This window comes from Saccopteryx leptura, chromosome 9, assembly GCF_036850995.1.
Source record: "Saccopteryx leptura isolate mSacLep1 chromosome 9, mSacLep1_pri_phased_curated, whole genome shotgun sequence".
NCBI classification, from domain to species: domain Eukaryota; kingdom Metazoa; phylum Chordata; class Mammalia; order Chiroptera; family Emballonuridae; genus Saccopteryx; species Saccopteryx leptura.
Genome location: NC_089511.1, coordinates 18,410,762 through 18,437,133, shown reverse-complemented (window position 1 = coordinate 18,437,133; position 26,372 = coordinate 18,410,762). Strand labels below are relative to the sequence as shown.

Here is a 26,372-nt window from a genome sequence, read left to right as displayed (position 1 = left end):
ACTCTCAAGCCAGTGACCACACACTCAAGCTAGTGAGCCCACGCTCAAGCTGGCGACCTCAGGTTTCAAACCTAGGTCCTCCACATCTCAGTCTGACGCTCTATCCACTGAGCACCTCCTAGTCAGGCACAGCCACTCCCTATTATCAGCAGTTATGTATTTGCCAATTTGCCTGCTCGCTAAAATTTATTTGTAACTCCAAAATCAAAAGTCATGGCGTTTTCGTCATCATTTTCGGACACGCATAGAACTACAGAAAATTTTAGTTATCCATTGTACACGTTCCCAGCTGAGGTCAAACAAAGCAACACTCTGCCTTTTTGGTTCAGCTCTCATTCTGTAAACAAGTGTCTTTATGGTGTAATACTTAATGTCACATTTTTGCATTTTTGTTGGTAATCTCATTGTTTACATGGCCCCAAGCATAGAGAAGTGCTATCCAGTGTTCCTCCACATAGAAGGTTGTAATGTGCCTTACGGAGAAAATATATATGTCAATCTTTGTTCAGACATGAAATTATAGTGTTGTTGGCTATGAGTTCAATGTTAATGAATCAACAGAATATATTAAATTATGTACCTTTATTTTTTTTATATTGAACACATCATTTCACTATTTCACTCCCCTTTCCAGTTTAAATTACATGCCTTTACACAGCGGCACACACAAAACAAGATTATATATATTGATCTGTTCATGAAAATGGGTGACCAGAGGATGGCAGAAACCTAACCCTGTACAGGCTACCTTGGAGTTATTGCAAGTTCAGTTCCAGGTCACCACAAAAAAAGTAAATATCACAATAAGGAAAGTGACACAAATGTTTTGGTTTCCCAGTACATAAGAAAGCTATATTTACACTATAGTCTATTAAATATGCAATAGCGCTATGTCTAAAAAAAATGTGTATACCTTAATTAAAAAATATTTTGTTGCTAAAAAATGTTAATCACCATCAAAAAAAAAAAAAAAAAGGCTAACCATCATCTAAGCCTGTTGGAAAAACAGCGCCAACAGACTTGCTTGACACAGGGTTGCCACAAACCTTAAATTGGGAAACAAAAAAAAAAATCTGCAAAGTGCAATAAAATGAGGTATGCCTAAATTTCCCTAGGAGCAATGGTACAGTATTCACTAATTTAATGTTTGCAGCAACTTTATAGAACATAACAACTGCAAATAATAAGACTCTCATAAGATCTTCATATCAAAGCTCTATAGCAGGTACTACCACAATTAGCTTTCAAAGATGACTAGCAACCATGAAAGAGATCCAAAGTGGCAGATGGGAGAATATGCCTACCTCATGCATTTATTTTGATAAATAAATGAGATCTTTAATGCAAGTAAAGCACTTCCATAAATAGAAGCTATTATTATCATCCTAGCACTGAACAGATTAGAAGATTAAAAAGGTGGGGTCAAGGCAATGACACCTTGGCAGAGGTAATCAAAGCAATCTCCAACAGCAGACACAGCTCATGCCTGGCAGTAAGAAGGCTGAGAGGAGAACCATAGAAACATAATGGTTTATACTAGAGTTCTGTTTATTATAACAGCAAAAAACGGACATCCGCCTGACCCGTGGTGGCGCAGTGGATAAAGCGTCAACCTGGAAACACTGAGGTTGCCGGTTCAAAACCCTGGGCTTGCCTGGTCAAGGCACATATGGGAGTTGATGCTTCCTGCTCCTCCCCTCTTCTCTCTCTCTCTCTCTCCCCTCTCTATAATGAATAAATAAAATAAAATAAAATAAAATAAAATAAAATAAAATAAAATAAAAAACGGATATCCCTGGTCAAGCACTGTTGAAACCAATTCTGACATAGTCTCCTGTAAGTACTGACATGGAAAAATGTCCTAGTAGAAAAGTAAGTGGCAAAACAGCAAAACACGTGTAGCATGACACCAAGGGGGTGGGAAGAGACATACAAATGTGTTATATTTTTATATAGATGCTTTACTAAATGTATTAAAAAAATACATTATTCCTTTTTTGCAATCACCTCTGCAAATATAAGATTATGGGGATTTTCATTTTCTATGTTATATAGGTCTGTAACATTGAATATTTTGTAACACAAAAAATATATAAATTGCCTGACCAGGCAGTGGCGCAGTGGATAGAGCGTCAGACTGAGATGCGGAAGACCCAGGTTCGAGACCCCGAGGTCACCAGCTTGAGCGCGGGCTCATCTGGTTTGAGCAAAAGCCCACCAGCTTGAAACCAAGGTTGCTGGCTCCAGCAAGGGGTTACTTGGTCTGCTGAAGGCCCGCGGTCAAGGCACATGAGAAAGCAATCAATGAACAACTAAGGTGTTGCAACGCGCAATGAAAAACTAATGATTGATGCTTCTCATCTCTCTCCGTTCCTGCCTGTCCCTGTCTATCCCTCTCTCTGACTCACTCTCTGTCTCTGTAAAAAAAAAAAAAATATATATATATATATATAAATTTAAAACAATTAAAGACAAAATTGAGTCACAACTTCTCTTGAACTCACATGAAGATCTGACAAATGTGTATCCATTTCTAAAACCTCAAACAATACCACAACTCTAATCAAAGCAGAATCAGCCTCATCAATAAAATATAAGCAAAACCACAATTCAGTACAACTACTTTCATTTGCAAAGTACTTACATGTACCTTATATTATTTGATCCTCCCTCCAATCTATGATTTAGGTAAAGCAGGAATTATGATTTTCATTTTATAGCTAAAGAAACTGAGGCAGAGGGGTCATGTGACTTGCCCAAGGTCACACAGCAAGTGGCACAGCCATGACCAGCACCAAAGCCATCCCAACCCCAAGGCTTCTAGGGTCCTTCCTGTATATGAAACCTGGCAATTTCTATGCCAGCAAGCCTGTGGGTGGAAGGCATTCTTAGCCTATTTCATACCTGACACCTGTCAGGGTCTTTGGAGACCAGTGACTGTTCTCAATGGAACATGCGATCCACAATATTACACAGCCAGGCAAGGAGAACCCTGGTAGGACCCTGTCACCACAGGCGAGGGCAGTGACAGTGCAGCCTGGGCCTGACTGGGCACACACACAATCCTGGGACCAGAGCTGCACTTACCATTGACAACTCTCTTGCACTGAAGCATCTTGAGGTCGATCAGCTCCTACAGAGGAATCAGAGGGCACATGTCAGTCCAGGGCATGTAGGCCCTGGGCACTGGGGGACTTTCACAGCCCCTTTACCTGATATGGGCTGCCCAACCTGTCACCCTACTACCAACAACAAACCATGGCTTTTGAGACACATAGGGCTGTTCTCCTTGCCCAAGCATGGCAAGCAGAGGCCTGAATGAGCTTCTCTCAGTCCACTGCTCTTCCCAAGGACCTTGGAGATATTTGAAGCCTACAAAGGGTGAGCAGCTCAGGGAGCCAAAGAGAAGACAACAGCCCAGGACGTGGACACCTGCATCCTTTCCTCACTTACTAGTCTCAGCTCCAGTCCATCCTCTCAAAGAACCACCCGCCTCATTCCAGGAAATGTTCAAAGACAAAAGTGAAACCAGTGGACAGAAACACAGGGAGGAAGATTTGAAATCAACACAATAAAGGAAATTCTAAAACATCTATTCAACATGGGTCACACTGTGGAAACAAAAGAGGTGAGATCCTCAGCTCTGGAGATGCTCAGACTCATGAAAGAAATAAAAAAGAAGTGAGAGTTCGTGTCTCCAGAAGGATTGAGATCCTCTATCTCTTAGTGGGAGACAGCACTGATCTGCTTTGTTCAGTGATCATTTCAATAGATGCAGAAGACAAACCAGAAGCTCCTGCCTAGGAGTTCTGGGGACCCAGAAGAAGACAGAAAGAAAACCCTTACCCCTGGTACTCATCCTCATACTGACTCCTTATGAGCCCAGCCAGTTGGGCCTTTGCTCCTTCATACGAGTATGTAGGGTTCAAGTGGTCAAAGGGTCCCTATGGCATCCATGGGTCCCCTCCCAGCATAGCCATGTTCCAGGTTACCACACATTCTAGGCATTTCTGTGGCTATTCTCTGTATGTTGCATTCAGATCATCAAGTACCACCAGGCCCAACCAAACAAATCACCACCACCAAGCAGTATGGATATATGGTTGGCATCCAAGCACCAAGAATCAGTGTGGTGTTCTAAGGGATAGACAAAGCCTGACACAGAGCCCCTGTAGCTGGTGATCCTAGCTTCTGCAGCTAGTGGACAGAAACACAGGGAGGAAGATTTGAAATCAACACAATAAAGGAAATTCTAAAACATCTATTCAACATGGGTCACACTGTGTAGAAACAAAAGAGGTGAGATCCTAGCTGCAGAAGCAGGCAAGTGTACAAGTGGGCAGCATTGAGTGTCCTATGCTTATGAATAGCAGCTCTTCTGCCAGGCTGAGCTTTGACCAGGAATGAGCAGTATAAAGCAATGAAGGCCCCTACTGGTGCTGGGGGCCCAGCCCTGGCAGCAGTAACCTGTTCACCTTGGGATTCCCAAAACTCCTGGTCAAGTTCACCTTTATAGCCCTTACCATTTCTTCTTTGTATGCTAGTTGCAGATGCACCTGTCATACCATTACATTAGACTATGAACCCGAGGGATGTCCTTTGTGCACACAAAGATGGGCTTTGAGGACCTTAGCCAGGTAGCCTGAGCTCCAAGAGGAGGAGCTGAGGTAAAATGGCCCTTGAAATATCTTATGATATTTCTGATATTTCTGATTTATGATATTCTCTGACTCCCCGCTAGACCAAAAGAGCCTCTGGGGCCCAGACACTGTCTGATTCATCCTTGAATCACTAGCATCTATCACATTGCAAGTGCTCACTAAACATCTGCTGAAGCTGCTTCAATACGTTACCCACAGATGTTCAACTATTTGTTAAATGGGAAAATTCATTTAAATTGTCACCAATAAAACCACAAGTGTGCCTGCTCACCTACACACTATTGTTTATCAATTTTATTTATTATAATTTGTTCTATGGATACAGAATAAAACCTCAGTTTTATTTTTAACTGTATTTCCTTGATTAGTGAAAATAAACTTCTTTTTCCTATGTAGTAGAGTTTATCATCCCTGCATCTACATAGCGAACTGCCTTTTACATCTATAGAAGTTGTGCAGAAAAAAAGAAAAAACCTATTCTTTGCCAAATTAAGTATTAGATTTTTCTGTCTCAATTATCACAAATATTTTTCCTATATCAATATCACTTCCTCAATTTTTATCATACATAAAATTACTATATGATCTAACAATCCCACTTCTGGGTATAGACAGACCCAAAAGAATTGAAAATGGGGTCTCGAAGTGATATTTGCATACCAATGTTCACAGGAGCACCATTCACAATAGCTAAGAGATGGAAGAAACCCAAATGTCCATCAACAGATGACTAAACAAAATGTAGTATGTAAATACATACAATATACAATAGAATATTATTCAGCCTAAAATGGAGGAAATCCTGTCACATTCAACACCATGGATGAATGTTGAGGACATTATGCTAAGTGAACTAGCCCATCACAAAAAGACAAATATTGCATTTTCCATTTATATGAGGTATCTAGAGTAGTCAAATCCATAGAGATAGGAAGTAGAACTGTGGTTATCAGGGCTTGGGGGGAGGTGGTAATGGGGAGTTAACGGGCATAGAGTTTCTGGAGAGTCTGCCATACCACCCTGAACACTACCAAACTCGTCTGATCTCAGAAGCTAAGTAGGGTCAGGCCTGGTTAGTACTTGGACGGGAGAGTTTTTGGAGATGTTTTACAATAATGTGAATGTACTTAACACTACTAAACTGCACACTTAAAAACAGTTAACACACCTGACCGACCAAGTGGTGGCACAGTGGATAGAGTATCAGACTGGGATGCAGAGGACCCAGGTTCGAAACCCCAAGGTCACCAGCTTGAGCATGGGCTCATTTGGTTTGAGCAAGGTTCACCAGCTTGGACCCAAGGTCGCTGGCTCGAGCAAAGGGTCACTCAGTCTGCTGTAGACCCCCGCCCCCGTCAAGGCACATATGAGAAAGCAATCAATGAACAACTAAGGTGTCGCAACGAAGAATTGATGCTTCTCATCTCTCTCCCTTCCTTTCTGTCTGTCCCTATCTGTCCCGCTCTCTGATTCTGTCACACAAAAAAAACAGTTAACATGATAAATTTTATGTAATGTGTTTTTTACCTCAATAAAACAAAAAAATTTTAAGTACTTATTCTAGTAATCTGGGCCTCTTGAGAACATTGCCTTCTCTGGCCCTGGTCAGTTGATTCAGTGGTAGAGTGTTGGCCCAGCGTGTGGAAGTCTCGGGTTCAATTTCCAACCAGGGCACACAAGAGAAGCACCCATCTGCTTCTCTACCCTTCCCCCTCTCCTATCTGTCTCTCTCCCTTCCCCTCCCGCAGCCAAGGCTCTATTGGAGCAAAGTTGGCCCGGGTGCTGAGGATGACTCCATGGTCCTGCCTCAGACGCTAGAATGGCTAAGGTTGCAACAGAGCAATGCCCCAGATGGGCAGAGCATCACCCCTTAGCAGGCTTGCCAGGTATATCCCAGCCAGCAGCATGTGGGAGTCTGTCTCTCTGCCTCCCTGCTTCTTACTTCAGAAAAATACAAAAACAAACAAACAAACAAAAAAAAACATTGCCTTCTCCCTTGACCTTGCTTATTAAAAGGTACAAGTACATTGCTTCTTGGCCTTTCGGCTAAGATCAAGTGTAGTATCTGTTCTTATCAGTTTAAAAGGTACAAGTAGAACAGATAAGTGTCCCTCACAGTCTGGGCCACTTAAGTCCCATTGTTCTTATTGTTCTTATAAAAAGGAATAGAAACACGACATCTGAGGAACTCCTGGAAAACTCCCGTCAATAGGGCAGACCTTGCTGGGGAATCAGACTACTGCTCCCTTGACTTTTGCTGAGCTGGTTCATCCTTTCTTCACCTCCAGCTGCTTATGGCTTTACAGGGCCTTTTTTTTTTTTTTTAAGATTTTATTTATTCATTATAGAGAGGGGGGAGAGAGAGAGAGAGAGAGAGAGAGAGAGAAGGGGGGAGGAGCAGGAAGCATCAACTCCCATATGTGCCTTGACCAGGCAAGCCTAGGGTTTTGAACCGGCAACCTCAGCGTTTCCAGGTTGATGCTTTATCCATTGCGCCACCACAGGTCAGGCTTTACAGGGCTTTTAAGGAGGTACTTGCATGCCTTGTATAGATCATATACCCAGTCCTGTGAGTTGGGTGAGGTGGTTTGACTACCTAATCTCACATATGGGCCATCTCATGTGAAGCCAGTTAAGATCATCCAGGCAGTTCATATAATGCAGGCCTGCAGTGCATCTCTGAATCCACCAGGGGGCACCGGTCACCACACTATGTCATGTTCACCACTTAGGGCCCAGCCAACCACCCACCAACAGGATCCAGCCTGTCTGCCTACCTGTGTTAAACTTCTGCTCTGCGCAGGGGCTAGCTAGGTCTGGGTGGAGGGCCTCTGTCTCCTCCAGCAAAAGCCCCTTTGTTCAGAAGCCATACTGATTCTTCGAAAGTATGAGCACATCAAACATGCCAAAGAGTTTTAATGAGTATTTCCTCTTCTCCTAACTAAAGCAGAGCCCTGGAGAAAAGGATTGGTCACATTCATTAGTTTTGACCAATTAGAAGGACCTTGGAGGAAAGGAAGACCACACTCTGAAGCCATAACATAAATCCTGTGCCCATGACTTCCAAAGTGCTTGAAAACAACTCTTAAGAAATTCCAAAGAAGTAGCTGATGAAGGTTCTGGAACCTGGCAGGTCACCTGTTTCCTGTGGCATCACCCTCCCACTGCCCAGCTTCTATGACCCCCATCACACCAGTTTCCCCGGGACCAAAATCACACAGCGACTGTTTAGAACAGGCCCTGTGCTACAGTGCAGTCACTGACTTCCACCCTGGTGTTTCATTCCACACATTTCCAAGTGAAGATAACCCCATTTTCTAGAGTCCCAGGAAATTGCTGCCTGCACAGGAAAAGTGAAAGCCAAAGGGATTGGACATGTTAATGAGGCGCCAAAGCCTTTTCTTCAACTTAAACAACCCCAGAATCTTTCCCTGTAATAGGTTTAAGCCCAGGAGCTGGTGGTTCTGAAGGCCTGAACCCTTCCTACCACTTGGTCCAACAGAAGAAACCAGCAGAATGGTGGGGGCATAATTGAATCTAAAAATAAAAGGCTAAAACTCAAGGACCAATTCTTACTTGTACTGAGTGCACAAGATTTGGGAAAGAAGGGGCATGGAGAATCATCAGAGGAAGCAAAATTCGATCAAGACAGCATGCAAAGCAAGGACAGAGAGGGACACCATATACCCTGTGTCTTGAAGTGATCATGAGGAGGGGACAGCTGGACAGAGATGGAGCTGGGGCAACACAGAAGAAGCAGGAGGCTTCATCTGTGTCTGAGCCATCCTCCAAGGCCATGTTGGTCAATATGGGCTAAGTGGATGAAGACCTAGCATGTCCATCTCTATTGTTATCCTTAAGTTCATTTATTCATGTACTGAATGTGTATGAAAGTCCATAGGAGCCAGGAGAGTGCCTTGACATGGTACTCATCCATCCACCTGGCTCAGGTATCCAGCAATGTCACCATGCTGCCCAGGCTGCTGGCCCTCAGCAAGCTCACAGAACTCATAAATGTCATGTCTTTGTCTCCTGCTGCCTACAGTGAGCACCTGGGAAGTCAGTGCCCTTTCTGCCACACCTCCCCCCACTCCATTCTGACCACTTCCACCCAGTGCTTGCGGAAAAGCTCTCTGGGAAAATCAGCAGCCCCTTACCTCACAGTACACAATGTCTGCCCCATAGTCCAGGGCCAGCAGCCGCATTGGGAGAGTCCCTACCCGAACCATAGGTGCTAAGATGAGTTTATTGTGGTAGCACAATGGGAGGCTGTTCACAATCATTCCTTCTCTGCTCTAGCCTGAAAAAAGGGAAAACAAGAGTTAGAAATTCAAATAGAGAAAATCTCATAGTATCCAGAGCAGGCCTTCCTTCTTCCTTCCAACACATAGTACTTTGTATCTTCTTCTGACCATAATAATAATATACGCTCATTCATTCACCCAATAAATATTTAAGTGTCTAGTCTGTGCCAGTTACGACTCTAGACTTTGGGGATACATTAGAGAACAAGACAAACAAAAATTCCTGCTCTGGTAGAGCTTTTAATCCTTTTTTTGTGTGTGTGTTTTTCTGAAGCTGGAAATGGGGAGAGACAGTCAGACAGACTCCCGCATGCGCCCGATCGGGATCCACCCAGCACGCCCACCAGGGGGCGACGCTCTGCCCACCAGGGGGTGATGCTCTGCCCCTCCGGGGCATCGCTCTGTTGCAACCAGAGCCACTCTAGCGCCTGGGGTAGAGGCCAAGGAGCCATCCTCAGCGCCCGGGCCATCTTTGCTCCAATGGAGCCTCGGCTGCAGGAGGGGAAGAGAGAGACAGAGAGGAAGGAGAGGGGGAGGGGTGGAGAAGCAGATGGGCGCTTCTCCTGTGTGCCCTGGCCGGGAATCGAACCCAGGACCTCTGCAGACCAGGCCGACGCTCTACCACTGAGCCAACTGGCCAGGACCTAGAGCTTTTAATCCAATCAGAGAACACAAACAAAAATACAATAGTGCCTGACCGGGCGGTGACACAGTGGATAGAGCATCAGACTGGGATGCAGAAGACCCAGGTTCGAGACCCCGAGGTTGCCAGCTTGAGTACGGGCTCATCTGGTTTGAGCAAAAGCTCACCAGCTTGAGCCCAAGGTCGCTGGCTCGAGCAAGGGGCTACTCAGTCTGCTGAAGGCCCGCGGTCAAGGCACATGTGAGAAGGCAATCAATGAACAATTAAGGTGTTGTAATGCACAACAAAAAACTAATGATTGATGTTTCTCATCTCTCCGTTCCTGTCTGTCTGTCCCTGTCTATCCCTCTCTCTGACTCTCTCTCTGCCTCTGAAAAATAAAATAATTTTAAAAAATGCAATAGTATAACAGGCCTGACCTGTGGTGGCACAGTGGATAAAGCATTGACCTGGAACACAGAGGTCGCTAGTTCAAAACCTTGGGCTTGCTTGGTCAAGGCACATATGGGATTTGATGCTTCCTGCTCCTCCCCACCTTCTCTCTCTCTCTCTCTTTCTCTTTCTCTCCCTTCTCTAAAATGAATAAGTAATCTTAAAAATAAAAAAAGCAGTAAGTATAACAAATAAATAAGTTAGATAAGTATGTTGGATATCCAGTATAGTCAACCCTCTGTACTGCGGGTTTCATATCCATAGATTCAATCAACCACCAATCAAAAATAAGCAGAGCCTGACCAGGCAGTGGCGCAGTGGATAGAGCGTCGGACTGAGATGCGGAAGGACCCTGGTTCGAGACCCAGGGGTTGCCAGCTTGAGTGTGGGCTCATCTGGCTTGAGCAAAAAGCTCACTAGCATGGACCCAAGGTCACTGGCTCGAGCGGGGGGTTACTCAGTCTGCTGAAGGCCCGCGGTCATGGCACATATGAGAAAGCAATCAATGAACAACTACGGTGTCGCAACGAAAAACTGATGATTGATGCTTCTCATCTCTCTCCGTTCCTGTCTGTCTGTCCCTATCTATCCCTCTATCTGACTCTCTCTCTGTCCCTGAAAAATAAAAAATAAAAATAAGCAGAGGCCCTGGCACACAGGAGAAGCGCCCATCGCTGGCTTGAGCAAGGGGTCACTCGTTCTGCTGTAGCCCCCCAGTCCAGGCACATATGAGAAATCAATCAATGAGCAACTAAGGAACCGCAATGAAGAATTGATGTTTCTCATCTCTCTCCCTTCCTATCTGTCTGTCCCTCTCTCTGACCCTCTCTGCCATAAAAAAAAAAAAAGCAGAAAAGGTCCTGGCAGGGTGGTTCAATGGATAAAGCATTGTCCTGGCTCGCCAAGGTTGCAGGTTTGATCCCTGGGCAGGGCACATACAAGAAGCAATCAATGGGTGCACATTTAAGTGGAATAATGAGTTAGTGCTTCTCTCTCTCTCCCCTGTCTCTCTCTCTCAAATAAGTTTTTTAAATTAAAAAAAAAAAAAAAAAAAAAAAGGAAAATAAGCAGAAAAAAATCCCAGAAAGTTCCACAACGCAAAACATGAATTTGCCACATGCCCAGCACTATGCTGAATCCACATAAATGATGTGCAGGCATGCCTTGCTTTAGCCTATATGCGAATATAGGTTATATAGATCATATATCTTATTTTATTTTTATTTTTTATTTAGTCACTTTAGAGAGGAGAGGGAGAGACAGAGAGAGAGAGAGGAGAGAGATAGAGAGAAAGAAGGGAGGGAGGAGTTGGAAGCATCAACTCCCATATGTGCCTTGACCAGGCAAGCCCAGGGTTTCAAACCGGTTACCTTAGCATTTCCAGGTCGACGCTTTATCCACTGCGCCACCACAGGTCAGGCTAGATTATATATTTTAAATCAGTGGTCCCCAATCTTTTTTGGGCCACAGACCAGTTTAATGTCAGAAAATATTTTCACGGACTGGCCTTTAGGGTGGGACGGATAAATGTATCACGTGACCCAGACAAGCGTCAAGAGTGAGTCTTAGACGATGTAACAGATTGAATCTGGTCATTTTTTAAAAATAAAACATCATTCAGACTTAAATATAAATAAAACGGAAATAATGTAAGTTATTTATTCTTTCTCTGCGGACTGGTATCAAAATGCCCACAGACCGGTACTAGTCCCTGGCCCGGGGATTGGGGACCACTGTTTTAAATACTACCCCATTTTATACAGGACAAGAATTTTTGTATCCACAGGGATCCTGAAGCCAATCCCCTACGTTCTCCACATCCAACCCATCGTTAACTCTTGCTGAAATAACCTTCAAAATACAACTTACATCCATCTGCTTTGCTCCATTCCACTGCTACCATGGCACACTAAGCTAGCCTCCTAACGGGCTTCCCCATGTCTATTCTTGCCTCCTCCTATCCACTGTCTTCACAATAGCTAGCTTGGCACCTTAAAAAGGCAATTCTGACAATGTCACTTCCCTGTTTATACCCTCAGTGGCTTCCCACTGAGTTTAGAATAAATCCCAACCCCTACTGACAGCCCATAAAACCCTGCATGACCTGCCTCTGTGATCTCTCCAGCCTCACCTTGAGCCCCTCTCCCCCTCACTCTCTGCTCTGGCCACCCTGGTCTTTTTTTCCCCCCACCCTGGTCTTCTTTTAAAGTCTCTCACACCAAGCTTTCTGCTGCCCTGGGGCCCATGCACTTGCAGTTCTGTCTGGAATACTCTCCCTAAGGTCCCCCTTTGTATATGCCTCTAACGGGCGATCTAACTTCAGGTCCCTGGTTACATGCTCTCACATTACCTTGTATTTCCTAAAGCTCAGTTACAATCCATGTGTCCGTACTTATTTATGTTGTCTCTTGTTCAAAGTACAGCTCCTCTAGACCCCCAGGACTACATGCTCTAAGGATAGAGGTTTGGCTGCTTACTTAGTTCACCACCAGGTTTCTAGCGCTGAGCCCAGTACCTGGCCCTTCACAGATGCTTCATAAGATGTTACTGAACACTCACCTCTGTGATGGCTGAGTGGACACCCTCTTGTGGGGTAGGTGGTCTGGGAACTTCCTCTGGAGCACTGAAAATGGTGCCTGACAAGCCCTGCTTCCAAAAAGACTCTTCTCAGAGACATTAGGCAGCCCCCAACCTTCCCCAGTTACTATCACAACCACTCACCCGGCCCTGAGGCCACACCCAAATCACCATTTTAGTCACATATCCTCAATCTCTTGTACTATTCCTTTATTTTTTTTCTAATTTTATTTATTCATTTTAGAGAGGAGAGAGAAAGGGAGAGAGAGAGACAGAGAGGGAGAGAGAGAGGAGAGAATGACAGAGAAGGTGGGGAGGAGCTGGAAGCATCAACTCCCATATGTGCCTTGACCAGGCAAGCTCAGGGTTTCGAACCGGCGACCTCAGCATTTCCAGGTCGACGCTTTATCCACTGCGCCACCCCAGGTCAGGCGTACCATTCCTTTAATAGCTGGTCTTCTCTATCACATTTTCATTACTCCCAATTTCTTTCTCAGTAACCTTAACTTCTTTTCAGCTGTGTGGATACAACATCCCATTAATTATAATGCTTCAGATTGAACATAACACTATTCAAGGAAAGCAATGAATGGAAAAGCTTTACTAGTCCTCACCAAGTCAATTTTTCCAGAGACTATAACCTTGCTTAAAAAGTGGTTTCTTTAAAACAAAAATTTAGGCTCTGGCCAGTTGGCTCAGTGGTAGAGCGTCAGCCTGGCGTGCAGAAGTCCCGGGTTCGATTCCCGACCAGGGCACACAGGAGAAGCGCCCATCTGCTTCTCCATCCCTCCCCCTCTCCTTCCACTCTGTCTCTCTCTTCCCCTCCCGCAGCGAGGCTCCATTGGAGCAAAGATGGCCCGGGCACTGGGGATGGCTCCTTGGCCTCTGCCCCAGGCGCTAGAGTGGCTCTGGTCGCAACAGAGCGTCGCCCCCTGGTGGGCGTGCCGGGTGGATCCCGGTCGGGCGCATGCGGGAGTCTGTCTGTCTCTCCCCGTTTCCAGCTTCAGAAAAATACAAAAAAAAAAAAAAAAATTAGGGTTAGCATTAGATATTTAAAGAATTATTCTATTTCCCATTCAAAACATGTTAATGAGAAAACGCTAAACTGATCCATTATATTTGTAACAGAAAAAGGTGATATACTGTCAAACAGACCCGCACTGGAATCCGCCCCGACATCGGGGCTCAGCTTCTCCCACTGGAATATGAGACTTCAACAGAATCTATGTTGGGGGGATGCTGTAAACAGTAAATTTCACGATGCACAATAGTTTTTGGCATACAGTAAGGGATTAATAAATGTTAACTGCTCTAATTATAAGGCTTTTACACTTTCAACACACTCTAAGTCTATTGTTATATCAACAAACATCCTCTAGCTCTTTTAGGATCAAGGCAATGCGGGATGTAATGAAACGGAAAAAACTGAAACTATTTCTCAGCTCTAACACTGCTATTATCTATCAACTGAACCATGGCAACACCCTTCAAACAAGTCTGTCTGCTTCCAGGCTCATTATATCCAATCCATGTTCCTTCTGGCAGCCAGTGGAATCTTTCTAAACACAAATCAGGACATAACAGCCTCATTTTCCCCACTGCCTTTAAAATTAAGTCCAAGCTCTTTAACACAGCAAACAAGGTCTGGTGTGCCTTCCACAGAGCCCCATCTTTCACTGATTGTTCTCTGCCCTCTTAACTACCCCCCATATCAAGCTTCAACTATTCTGAAGTATTTCTGCTTCCCCGAAACTGGCCTGTTCTAAGTTTGGAGTCTCTAAAGAGCTTCCCTGCCTAGGAGCCATATCCCTATTCCTCCTCCAGTTGATTTCCACTGGCCTTTCAGAATTTCAGTATAGATGTCACCTCCTCCAGGAAAACTTCCCTCACAAACACAGGGTAAGTATTCCTCCTCTGAGTTAACTCATGTCCTAGAATATATTCTTTTAATTACAAGATAAACTGTCAATATGCCTCCCTCATCATAAGGTGAAGGCAAGCACTGTGCCTTGCTCATCACCAGATCCTCAACATAGAGCATACAATCTGGCATAAGGTAGGTGCTTAGAGCAGGGGTCCCCAAACTTTTTACACAGGGGGCCAGTTCACTGTCCCTCAGACTGTTGGAGGGCCGGACTATAAAAAGAACTATGAACAAATCTTTATGCACACTGCACATATTTTAAAGTAGAAAAACAAAACGGGAACAAATACAATATTTAAAATAAAGAACAAGTAAATTTAAATAAACAAACTGACCAGTATTTCAATGGGAACTATGCTCCTCTCACTGACCACCAATGAAAGAGGTGCCCCTTCCGGAAGTGCGGTGGGGGCCGGATAAATGGCCTCAGGAGGCCGCATGCGGCCAGCGGGCTGTAGTTTAAGGACCCCTGGCTTAGAGTTTCTTATAAAAAGAAATTAATAGGTCAAGTGGCAATAAGAGCCACAATACAGTTCATGCTTCAGTCACAGTAAGAACTCTACACAGACAAACTGCATTTACAGTGACTTGCCTTACCTCCACTTGGTTATGGAGCAGATGAATGCCGACCCCATTCCCTTGCTTACCCAGTAAAAGACTACAGGCCCTGTAAGCAATTTTCATGGAAGCTCCCACTTGAGTGAACAAGGGTCAGGTAAGAAAGCAGCAGGAGATGAAGCTGGGGCCAGATTCTGGACAGTGATTAGATTATCTACAGACAACAGGGATGTACTTATGGCTTTTTTTTTTTTTTTTTTTTGGACAGAGAGAGAAAGTCAGAGAGAGGGACAGATAGGGACAGATAGACCGGGAGAGATGAGAAGGATCAATTCTTCATTGCAGCTCCTTAGTCTCCTTAGCTATTCATTGATTTCTTTCTTATATGTGCCTTGACCAGGGGCTACAGCAGAGCAAGTGACTCCTTGCTCAAGTTAGCAACAATGGGGTCATGTCTATGATCCTACTCTCAAGGTAGCGACCTCATGCTCAAGCCAGATGAGCCCGCGCTCCAGCCAGCGACCTTGGAGTTTCAAACCTGGGTCCTTCGCGTTCCAGTCCAGTGCTCTATCCATTGTGCCACTGCCTGACCAGGCTACTGATGGCTTTTGAGTCAAGGGGTAAATGGCCCTGGCTGTGTTTTAATACGATCACTCAGGCAATCAAAGATGGACTGAAGGATGAAGTACCCCCAGTCCATGATGGTAGGAGGCAAAGAGTTGGGTTAGAAAGTAAAAAGGTCTAGCCTGACCAGGTGGTGGCGCAGGATAGAGTGTCGGACTGGGGTGCGGACGACCCAGGTTCGAGACCCCAAGGTCGCCAGCTTGAGCGTGGGCTCATCTGGTTTGAGCAATAGCTTACCACCTTGGACTCAAGGTCGCTGGCTTGAGCAAGGGGTTACTTGGTCTGCTGAAGGCCCACGGTCAAGGCACATATGAGAAAGCAATCAATGAACAACTAAGGTGTCGCAACGAAAACCTGATGATTGATGCTTCTCATCTGTCTCCATTCCTGTCTGTCTGTCCCTATCTATCCCTCTCTCTGACTCTCTCTCTGTCCCTGAAAAAAAATCATAAAAGTAGTATAGAACCAAAATATCTTGGAGCATCCTTTATATCAGGGACCGGGAATCTATGGCCCGTGAGCCAGATGTGGCTCTTTTGATGGCTGCATCTGGCTCGCAGACAAATCTTTAATCAAAATAATAATGTTAAAAATATAAGGTCTAGGCCCTGGCCGGTTGGCTCAGTGGTAGAGCGTCAGCCTGGTGTGCAGAAGTCCCAGGTTCGATTCCCGGCCAGAGCACACAGGAGAAGCACCCATTTGCTTCTTCACCCCTCCCCCTCTCCTTCCTCTCTGTCTCTCTCTTCCCCTCCCACAGCCAAGGCTCCATTGGAGCAAAGATGGCCAGGGCGCTGGGGATAGCTCCTTGGCCTCTGCCCCAGGCGCTGGAATGGCTCTAGTCACAACAGAGCAACGCCCCAGATGGGCAGAGCGTCGCCCCCTGGTGAGCGTGCCAGGTGGATCCCAGTCAGGCGCATGCGGGAGTCTGTCTGACTGTCTCTCCCCATTTCCAGCTTCAGAAAAAAGAAAAAAAAAAAATCTAAGGTCTACCGGAAAGTTCTGTCCGTTTTTGGAATAAAACAAAATACAAATTTTTCTTACCATCAATAAACTTTATTAAATAATATATTTCCACACCAATTCTATCTTCTGAATATGGTCCGAAATGGTTTGCTGAGCTGAATTAAGCCTTTCTGCAATCTCCAATGTTGTCAGAAAAGGATTTTGCTCCAACATGGTCTTAACAACATCGTCATCAATCAAAGATGGTCGCCCAGAACATGGCTTATCAGAAAGGTCGAAATCACCTGTTTCGAATTTTTCGAACCATCTTCTGCATGTCCTATCAGAAACTGTACCTTCACCAAACACTTTCAATAAATTTCTACATGCTTCTGTAGCATTTCTTCCTTGTTGAAATTCGTATACAATACAGTGGCGTAAATGAACTTTATCAGTAGCCATGGGTACACTATCGCTCCACACATAAGACTAATAATGTGAATCAACTTTGTTTTTGTTAATTTGCTACGTCAGTATGTATCCATTAAGTGATAAAAATAGAGAGGCACACATGTACCAAATAAACATGTGCTTACGTGTTGAAACTTGTTGTGATAGAAACAGACAGAACTTTCTGGTAGGCCTGATATAAAACATTCTCATGTATTACAATCTATTCATTTCCTACCGCTCATGTTCATGGTTGCGGGTGGCTAGAGCCAATCACAGCTGTTCTCTGGGACAACACCAAATTTTTTTTGGATAATGCATAACATACACGGGTCGTTATATGGCTCTCACGGAATTACATTTTAAAATATGTGGCGTTCATGGCTCTTTCAGCCAAAAAGGTTCCTGACCCCTATCAAATACCCTCTATCTCTTCATATCAATAGTCAGTGGCCATCCAGTATGTGTTGAACTTTTCGTGGAACATTCAGTACTCTCAAGACAAATTTATGCAATCTGAGTTGCTATAGCAGTTCTTTATATTAAATTCAACCCTGGCCAGATAGCTTGGTTGGTTAGAGCATCATCCCAATATGCAAAGGCTGCTGGTTCAATCCCCGGTCAGGGCACATTTAGAAACAAAATGTTTCTGTCTGTCCATCTGTCTCTCTTCCCCTTCTCCCTCTCTCTGAAATGAATAAATAAATATAAATTCAGAATCTGCCCCCCTATCACCCATTGGTCTCAGTTTTTCCTCCTGGAACGGGACCTCATCTCTTTTCCACCAGGCACTTTCCCAAATATAACACAGTTTTGTTCTCTCTAAACTTCTCTTCTGCAGCTTTACCTTCTTGAATCACTCCTCCTATGTTTATAATTTTCAGGAGCCCCCAATGTTCCTTATCGAAACAAAATTACAAGCTTGGCCTTCCATAGATTCTGGAGATGGGCTAGGGCCAGTACAAGAGTTTGGCAAATGAGCCTACCTGAAGTGAAAGTATATGTGGTAACCTCTGCCTCCCTTCAGTCCTCACCCTATAGGCAGTTTCTCAACAGCAAACTTGACATTTTGTGCCAGATAATTCATTTTTATAGGGACTGTCCTGTGCACTGCACAATTATTTAACAGCATCCCTGGCCTCTACCCACTAGACAGATGCCAATACCACCTCCACAGTTGTGACAACTAAAAATTTCTCCAGTGTCATATGGGGGGGTGGAGGGAGAAACGGAGGTAAAATTAATGACTGTTCACTGTCACTAGTCAAAGCTCTCTCCTCTGCTGGTTTAACAGGTAAGTCTCAAGAACGTCTACTTGTATATCAAAATGGTATTTGAAATTTTAAAAGTACTTATCTTTTTAATGGTATTTGATGAAACTAAAACACTTTCTCCAGATGTTAAGAACCTCCCAGATGGTTATTCCAGTTACTTTATCTCCCACCCCAGGTACTGGAGACTACAGAAAAGATGACACCCATCTTCCAGCTCTAGTATGATTTGTGTAAGGTTTTGTTTTGTTTTGTTTGTTTTGCAACCTGAACATCCGAATTCAAGTAAAATATTCTGCCTGACCAGGGCTATGTGGGACAAGCCACGTACCTAATCACTCTGTAGGGTAGCAGGACCTTCCTCACTACTATTCAGGTAATTTACATGTCTGACTAGGAAGCCAGTGGAGGTGTTCAGGATGAGAAGTTAGGTGGAATGACACTGGAGTGTGAACCTCAGCTGAAAAGAGAAAACGTGTGAAGAGATGAGTCTGCTTGAAATAAAGCCTGAAGACCTTCGTTGAGATAATAAGATGAAGGCTACTAGCTTGCCCTCTGGAATGTCAGCTGGGCGGGGGGTGGAAGCGGGAGGTTTAGCCCGGATCTTTCACACCTTGCCCGTCTTGCCCCGTCCCCTCCAAGGCCTGGCCATTCATTCAGGCTGTGAATAAAGAGACCTAACACCAGACCTTGCTCGGGGACCACATATGGTAAAACATCGTCGCACCCTCGGAGTTTACAGGCGGAGAACAGCACTGGACAAGCCATCACCGGAGTGGTGAGGGCGACAAAGGAGAATCGCAGGGATAGACCTCCCAATCGCCAGACCTCCGCCCTCCTGATCCGTAAGACCTGAGCCCCGTTGCGGGATATCGTCGGACCCCAGTCCTGCCTACATTTCACGCCTTTCCCCAAGGTTGGCCTGGGTCTGGACGTCTCCAACCCCAGTTCGGACCTACAGACCTCGCCGCTGCTGAACTGTACAAATTCTCCCTCCTTCCTCAAGGTTCTCCAATTCCGCGTGCCGTACTGAGCCGCCCCAGCCACCGTCTGCGATGCCTTGGCGCGTAAGTGACGTCAGTGCCGTGCGTCTCTCCAGCAGCTAGGAAAACATGGCTTTAGTACAGCGGCCGCGGCTTTCGTTGCTTGCGGCTCGGTGGTTTCTGCTGCCTCGACGGGACCTGGCGGTTAGCAGTCCCGACGAGCCCCTGCCAGTGGTGCGCATCCCACGGGCTCTACAGCGGCAGAACGAGCGGCGGAACTCCCCGCGACCGGTGCTGGTGCGACCCGGCCGGCTACTGATCTCGGCGCGGCGACCGGAGTTCAACCAGCCGGCGCGCCTCACGCTGGGTCGTTGGGAGAGCGTGCCACTCGCTTCACGTGGCTGGAAGAATCGGCGCGCCCGCTCGGACCACTTCTCCATCGAGCGGTCACAACACGAGACACCAGCATTGCGGAACTTCTCGGCCGAGGGTACCTTCGCCGATCTGGGTCTGGAGCCACGCATACTGAACGCACTACGGGAGGTTGCTCCTGAAGTCGTTCGACCCACCACCGTGCAGTCGAGTGCCATCCCCCCATTACTTCGCGGCCGCCACATCGTTTGCGCAGCGGAAACAGGCAGTGGCAAGACTCTCAGTTACCTATTACCTCTGCTTCAACAGCTCTTGTGCCGGCGGAGCTTAGAATCTCGCAGTATCCCCTCTCCCCGAAGCCTGGTTCTTGTGCCTTCGCGAGAATTAGCCGAGCAGGTGCGGGCGGTGGCCCAGCCCTTGGGCAGCTTCTTGGGACTCCAGGTGCTGGAGTTAGAGGGAGGCCATGGCATTAGTAGGATCAGGCAGCAACTGTTCAAACAGCCTACAGCTGATATACTAGTGGCCACTCCGGGGGCTCTGTGGAAGGCACTGAGACGTCAGCTGATTAGCCTGGAGCAGCTCTCCTTCTTAGTATTGGATGAGGCAGACACACTGTTGGATGAAAGTTTCCTGGAAATCGTAGACTACATCTTAGGCAAGAGCCATATAGCAGAAGGCCCAAATGATTTAAAAGACTCCTTCAATCCCAAAGCTCAGTTGGTGCTCGTAGGGGCCACATTTCCCGAAGGTGTAGGTCAGGTGCTGAGTAACATTGCCAGCTCAGACTCTCTAACCACCATCACCAGCTCTAAGCTCCACTGTATCATGCCTCATGTCAAACAGACATTTTTGAGGTTGAAGGGAGCAGAGAAAGTAGCTGAACTGGTGCAGATCCTCAAGCAACATGACAGAGCAGATAGTACTGGCTCCTCTGGCACTGTTCTGGTGTTCTGTAATAGCTCCAGCACTGTGAACTGGCTAGGATATATTCTGGATGACCACAAAATCCAACATCTAAGGCTCCAGGGACAAATGCCAGCCTCAATGAGGGCAGGTATCTTCCAGAGCTTCCAGAAGGGCTCCCGAGACATACTTCTCTGCACAGACATAGCCTCTAGGGGCCTGGACAGCACCCATGTGGAACTAGTTGTCAATTATGATTTCCCCCTCACCCTGCAAGATTATATCCACAGAGCGGGGAGGGTGGGCCGCGTAGGGAGTGAGGTGCCAGGCACCGTCATCAGCTTTGTTACCCATCCCTGGGATGTGAGCCTGGTTCAGAAGATTGAGCTGGCAGCTCGCCGGAAGAGAAGCCTTCCAGGACTAGGGTCCTCAGTGAAAGAGGCTTTGCCCCAGTTTACATGAATGTGATGCCACAACAGGGATCTTTCCCTGAATGCTGGGTGGAGTAGCACACTTCTCAGTAGGATGCTCCAGGCTGCCCATCACCTCCCTGAAGGTCTGGCAAGCTGCTGGCTGGCATTGGAAGGTGAGCTACTGAGCATGACTGTAGTCTCACATGAGTCATGGAAATAAAGTAGATTTGGGGTTTGTATTATGTCATGATTTCTAACAAAAATGTTTTTACAGGTTCCCCTAATAATAATGTCCCCTAATGACAGCCCCAGCAAACAAATGTCCCGTCTTTGCTTCTTTAAGGTCAGCAACACTGGGCAGTATTCATTGGATTGAGGAAACTCACACTCCAAAATACTATACCAAGGACAAAGATTATTTCAATTGATATTTTAGTTTGTAAACATGTAGATACTATTTTCTGCCCCCCAAACGTTCTTTAAGCCTCCATGAGAAAGGAAGGGTGATGTGACAAGTAGTAGAAATTTTCTTCACCAACAATGCCAGTGGAACACTTGCACATAATTGGTGAAACGTCTCTAGGAATTACTGGCAGAAGAATAAAAGGCAGACTGACACAAAAGTATTCCTTGTGTGCATTTTCAGTCTCTGCCTTTTCCCTAATCTCTTGGAGACAGCGAAAGAGGAAATAGGATTACAGTGTTTTACCAAACTGGCAAATAAGGATATATCATCCTCTCACTATCTCCTAGGTTCCAGGCTCTGCAACATTATATAAGCTTTGCCTGAAGTAATGAGTAGTTGAAAGTCAAATATAATACTCCACAAAACAATTTAAAAATACTTGCACCGTGTAAAGGATCAGGTTGTAGAGAACAGAAATGGGGCCCAGAGCAACCTTTGCCCAGAGAATAGTACTAAATGTACAGTGAAGCTCTTTTTTTATGTGAAGAAACTGAGGCTCAGAGGGTAAAAGAACTTGCTCAGAATCACAGTTAGTAGGTCAAAATCTGATCTGTCTGTACCCAGGGTTGTGTTCTTCACCATGCTAGCTTTTGTCAGAGGTGATTCATGCAGAGAATAACTATCCCTGTTTTCCTTGAATAGTTCTTGTTCATAACTATGCCTGATGTAGTTTTTAGTATTGCCCACTTTGACTCTCAAGAACCACCCAGTTTAGACAATAACTTGGTCACTATCTGTGGACCATGTGTCAGAACTGCCCAGGAAGCTTGTTAAAAGTGCAGATGCCTGAGCCCCACTCCAGATCTGTTTGCTTTCGGAGAGTTGGCTCAAGAATTCACTCACAGGTATTTTTAACTGTTTAGTGGAATTCCTAGGTGAGTCTCAAGTTGATGAATCATTTGCCTAGGCTATTCTGCCTTCCCCAGAGGCCCAGCCAATTCCTGAGATGATACTGATACCCCCACCAGATCAGAGGAATGCTCACAGACAAGTAATCTGTCTGGAACCTTGGAGAGTCTGAGTGGTCTCACACTAACCACCTGCCAGGACAAACTTACAAAGCCCTTCACATTTTATTTCCTGCCACTCCCAAAGGTAGTCATTTCTAATTAGGCCTGACTTTACCTTTCCTAACATGCACCATGCTAATTCAAGCTACTTGGAAGTGAGAGAGGTGCTATGGTTCTCAACAAGGGTTGTCCAGTTTTAAAAATAGTGGCTTGGCCACATTCCCTCTGTGACAGCCCCAGCAAACAAATGTCCCGTCTTTGCTTCTTTAAGGTCAGCAACAGGGAACCCCGTCCTAGGGCAGGTTATCATTGCTAGGAAGCTCTTGGCCACACTGTATCAAAGGGTGCTCCAGATCTTTCTTGCTCTCATCATGCTAAGGGCAGAGTTGTCTATTTTCTCCTCTGAGTAGCACCAAACCATCTCTTCACCTCTCCAGCTGTTGGAGACTTAGAGTCAGTGCCATAAACCTAGCTGTCTTAGGTTAATCTTGTTAATCTTGCTTCTCATGCTTATCCGGAATGGAGTTTCTTTGCCTTCCTGTGGTCCCCAGGGCTGTGCCAATCCACAGGTATGCTCCACAGGGAGTGGCTACTTGACTAGGGCATGGATGGGGAGGGCCAGGTAAGAGGGCACAGGCAGGGTGCCTCACTGCCTCCAGCCTGCTTTCCACCAAACTAGAGCCTCAAGATTCCCTATGTGACCTCACTGGAGCATGGGGGTAAGAGTTTGACCCCACAGTAGCTTGCTGGCTGAGGCACTCTGCAGAGAGGATAACATCTAACAGCCTAAAACAGCTAATGCCTCTTCCTTCAGTGAACCCCACTGCCCACCAGTGGTGATTACAACCAGAGCCATTCTTTTTATTTTTTTTAATTTAGTGAGAGGAGGGGAGACAGACAGACTCCCGCATACGCCCTGACGGGGATCCACCCGAGAAGCCTTCTAGAGGGCAATGCTCTGCCCATCTGGGGTTCTTGCTCCATTGCGTCTGGAGCCATTATTTTTTAGTGCCTGAGGTGGAAGCCATGGAGCCATCCTCAGTGCCTGGGGCCAACTCACTCCAGTCAAGCCATGTCTACAGGAGAGAAGGAGAAGAGAGAGAGAGAGAAGTGAGAGGGGAAGGGGTGGAGAAGCAGATGGGCACTTCTCCTGTGTGCCCTGACCAGGAATCGAACCTGAGACATCCACACACTGGGCCGACGCTCTACCACTGAGCCAACTGGCCAGGGCTCAACCTGAGCCATTCTGTCTGAGTCTCCATCAGCCAGGACCCTCCTTCCATACTAAACAGCCATTGGCAAGGAGCCTCAGAAACAGGTTTTATATGAAAGGCTGCTCTGAACATCTTAGGGCTGCAGGTGGCCTGGCAGGAAACCTGATGGTCCTCTGCTCAATCCTCTGCAGAGTGCCTTCTTGGGCAGAAGAAAGAAAAGTTTGCATTCTGTGACCCAAGAAGGATCCAGGAGCAAAGAGGATACAGAGTGGCCATAGCAGGGACCCACCCGGTCTCCAGATGGGCTTCTGCCTGGGTCATGCCAGTGGCCACCAACAGACTAAGAGGCTTCTTGGGACTGAAAGAAGCCGTCTGCGGCCCCCCCGGGGAGCCTTCAGTCTGGGTCTCGGGAGCAGAATAAGGAGACAGGGACTCCTGCTCCCTGGAGAGAGTGGAGCAGCAGCCTCCTTCCCACAGGGCTCACCTGCCTTCTTATTCCCAGCCTGTCCATCCTCAGTGGGGTTCCTTACTGATCAATCATTTTCTGTAAAAGCCAGTGTTTGACTGGAAATCCAGTCGTCCAAGGTGAGGCCCCAAACCTCCCTGCTCCCTTGAAGTACATTCCCATGTGGGGTACCTGGTCCTGTAAGACCTTCTGCCTCCTAAAAGGACCCTTGGGTGCAGCTTCTGTGTAGCTCCTGCAACAACATCAGTGCAAATTGGGGGAACATCAGTGAGTACTTCCCTGTGGGGCGTGTGTGTGTGTGTGGAGGTGGGACTGAGAAAATGCTGTTTCCGTCTCCAAATCCACCCCTCCCTCTATCAATTTTTTCAAATATTTGCTTGGGATGTTTTGGTGACGGAGATGACTGAAGCCCCTCCCCTCAGAGCATCCATAAATGAAAGGAAGAGATAAATCAACAATGTAATTTCAAATAATGAGAATTGCTCTAAAGAAAAGTAAAATAGGATAAGAGAAGAAAGTGATGAGGGGGTGCTGGGTTACACAGGTGGTCAGGGAGGGCTCCTTGGAGGTGAGTTTTCAGTGGAGAGGTAAGTGATGGGTCATGTGAGGAACTGGAGGACAAGCATTCCTGGAGGACAACATGGCAAATGCAAAGGCCCTGTGGTAGGAATGAGGCTGGCCTGTCCTAGAACCAGCAGAAAGGACAGCGTCAGGGAGGACAGAGAAAAGGATGAAGATGTGATGGGAGAAGTGAGTCTGGGCCAGGCTCTGGTGGGCCTTGTCAGCCATGGTGAGGAGTGTGGGTCTTTTCTTCATTGTGATGGGAGTCAGGGGTGGGCTTAGGACAGGGTAGTGATCTGATGAAGATGAGAGAAAGGTCGCTCTGAGTGCTGTGTGCCATGACAGTGAGGTGCTGGCTGTCACCAGTGGAGTGTCCCAGCAGCTAAGGGGAAAGTGGTCCTGGGAAGTAGGAGAGGAGGAATATCATCAGACAAGAAAGAACACAGGCTTTGGTTCTGTGTCCCAGGCCCACTGTTCAGCAGCCCAGAGCAGAAGGGGGCACTGTCAGCAGCTTGTTGTGCCCCTCAGGCCGGGGTGAAATCACCCACCCTGTGGACAGCACACTGTCCACAGGGGCCACAGCAGCCAGACTGTTGTTGCCTCTCCCCCGACACATACCCTCAAGGCCAGGAAGGTCCTGATCGTGTAACTAGTTTCCCTAACCTTGGTTAGAGGGAAGAGGACTGGGGCTCCAGAACACTCCCCTGTGAGTCTCAGTGCGCCCACAAAAGACAGCTAATGCCTCTTCCTGCAGTGACCACCCCCACTGCCAGCACTGGCAATGATCATGTTAGTGGCTGTCTCTGATACTTGCTGCGACCGAGGCTGACTTGTGGCTACTGGCAGAGTCAGATGCATTGCCAGTTCCCAAATATGCAACAAGCAGACTCACACTCACCTATGGGGATCTTAGGAAAATTAGAGATTCCCAGCACCCATACCAGTCCCACAGAATATATATTTCAGGCAGTGTCTGGACATGTGGACTTTTAAAAGCTTCCTATGGCTACCAGTTTATAGGAAATACAAGGGACAGAGGAACATGTGAAATGAGACTATGGGATGCAGTCAGCAAATTCAAAACAGAACCAAAGGACAAAGGATGTAACTTTTTTTCACAAATTACAAAGAGGAACTTTTTTGTCAAAATGCCAGAGTAGGTAAACACCATGTTCACTTCCCCCCCAATAGTACATCAAAATTACAACTAAACTACAGAACAACCGTCTTGAGAGCAGCCTGAAGACTGAACAGAGTCCTGTATAATTAAGGATATTCAGAAGAAGCTACATCAATACTGCTAGGAGGGTTGGAGATGTGGGAGGGCCAGGCCCCACACTCACGGTGTTAAGAAATGGGGGAGCCTGACCAGGCAGTGGATAGAGCATTGGACTGGCACGTGGAGGAACCAGGTTCAAAACCGCAGGGGTTAAATAAATTAGTTAATGAAATAAAAGTAAAACCCTGGTCTATTGGCTCAGCGGTAGAGCGTCGGCCTGATGTGTAGAAGTCTGGGTTCGATTCCTGGTCAGGGCACTTAGGAGAAGCGCCCATCAATTTCTCCACCCTTCCCCCTCTCCTTCCTCTCCATCTCTTTC

General features: G+C 46.3%; 2 protein-coding genes and 1 pseudogene across 11 annotated transcripts in view; 2 read left to right on the top strand and 1 right to left on the bottom strand.

Moving 5' to 3' along the window:
- Positions 1 to 19,450, bottom strand: part of DUS2 (dihydrouridine synthase 2) — a 45,211-nt gene extending 25,761 nt beyond the window's left edge. For 2 of the 10 annotated variants that reach the window (XM_066350123.1, XM_066350129.1), the window contains exons 1-4: positions 19,350 to 19,443; positions 12,600 to 12,686; positions 8,819 to 8,961; positions 3,088 to 3,133 (exon numbers count right to left, since the gene is read on the bottom strand). In XM_066350123.1, the coding sequence (XP_066206220.1) occupies positions 3,088 to 3,133; positions 8,819 to 8,944 (172 nt within the window). In that variant the 5' untranslated portion in view covers positions 8,945 to 8,961; positions 12,600 to 12,686; positions 19,350 to 19,443. Of the gene's footprint in view, positions 1 to 3,087; positions 3,134 to 8,818; positions 8,962 to 12,599; positions 12,687 to 18,717; positions 18,847 to 19,075; positions 19,095 to 19,282; positions 19,302 to 19,349 lie in introns of those variants that run through there. The other 8 variants (XM_066350124.1, XM_066350125.1, XM_066350132.1 and 5 more) reach the window with 8 other exon arrangements.
- On the top strand, positions 6,688 to 6,854 carry LOC136381565 (U2 spliceosomal RNA; annotated as a pseudogene).
- An 11-nt stretch (positions 19,451 to 19,461) lies between the features above and the next one.
- On the top strand, positions 19,462 to 21,683 carry DDX28 (DEAD-box helicase 28). The gene is made up of 2 exons (XM_066350122.1): positions 19,462 to 21,348; positions 21,406 to 21,683. Exon 1 carries the CDS (start codon positions 19,499 to 19,501, stop codon positions 21,104 to 21,106), a length of 1,608 nt encoding a protein of 535 aa, XP_066206219.1. The 5' UTR covers positions 19,462 to 19,498; the 3' UTR covers positions 21,107 to 21,348; positions 21,406 to 21,683.
- The last annotated feature ends 4,689 nt before the right edge of the window (positions 21,684 to 26,372 follow it).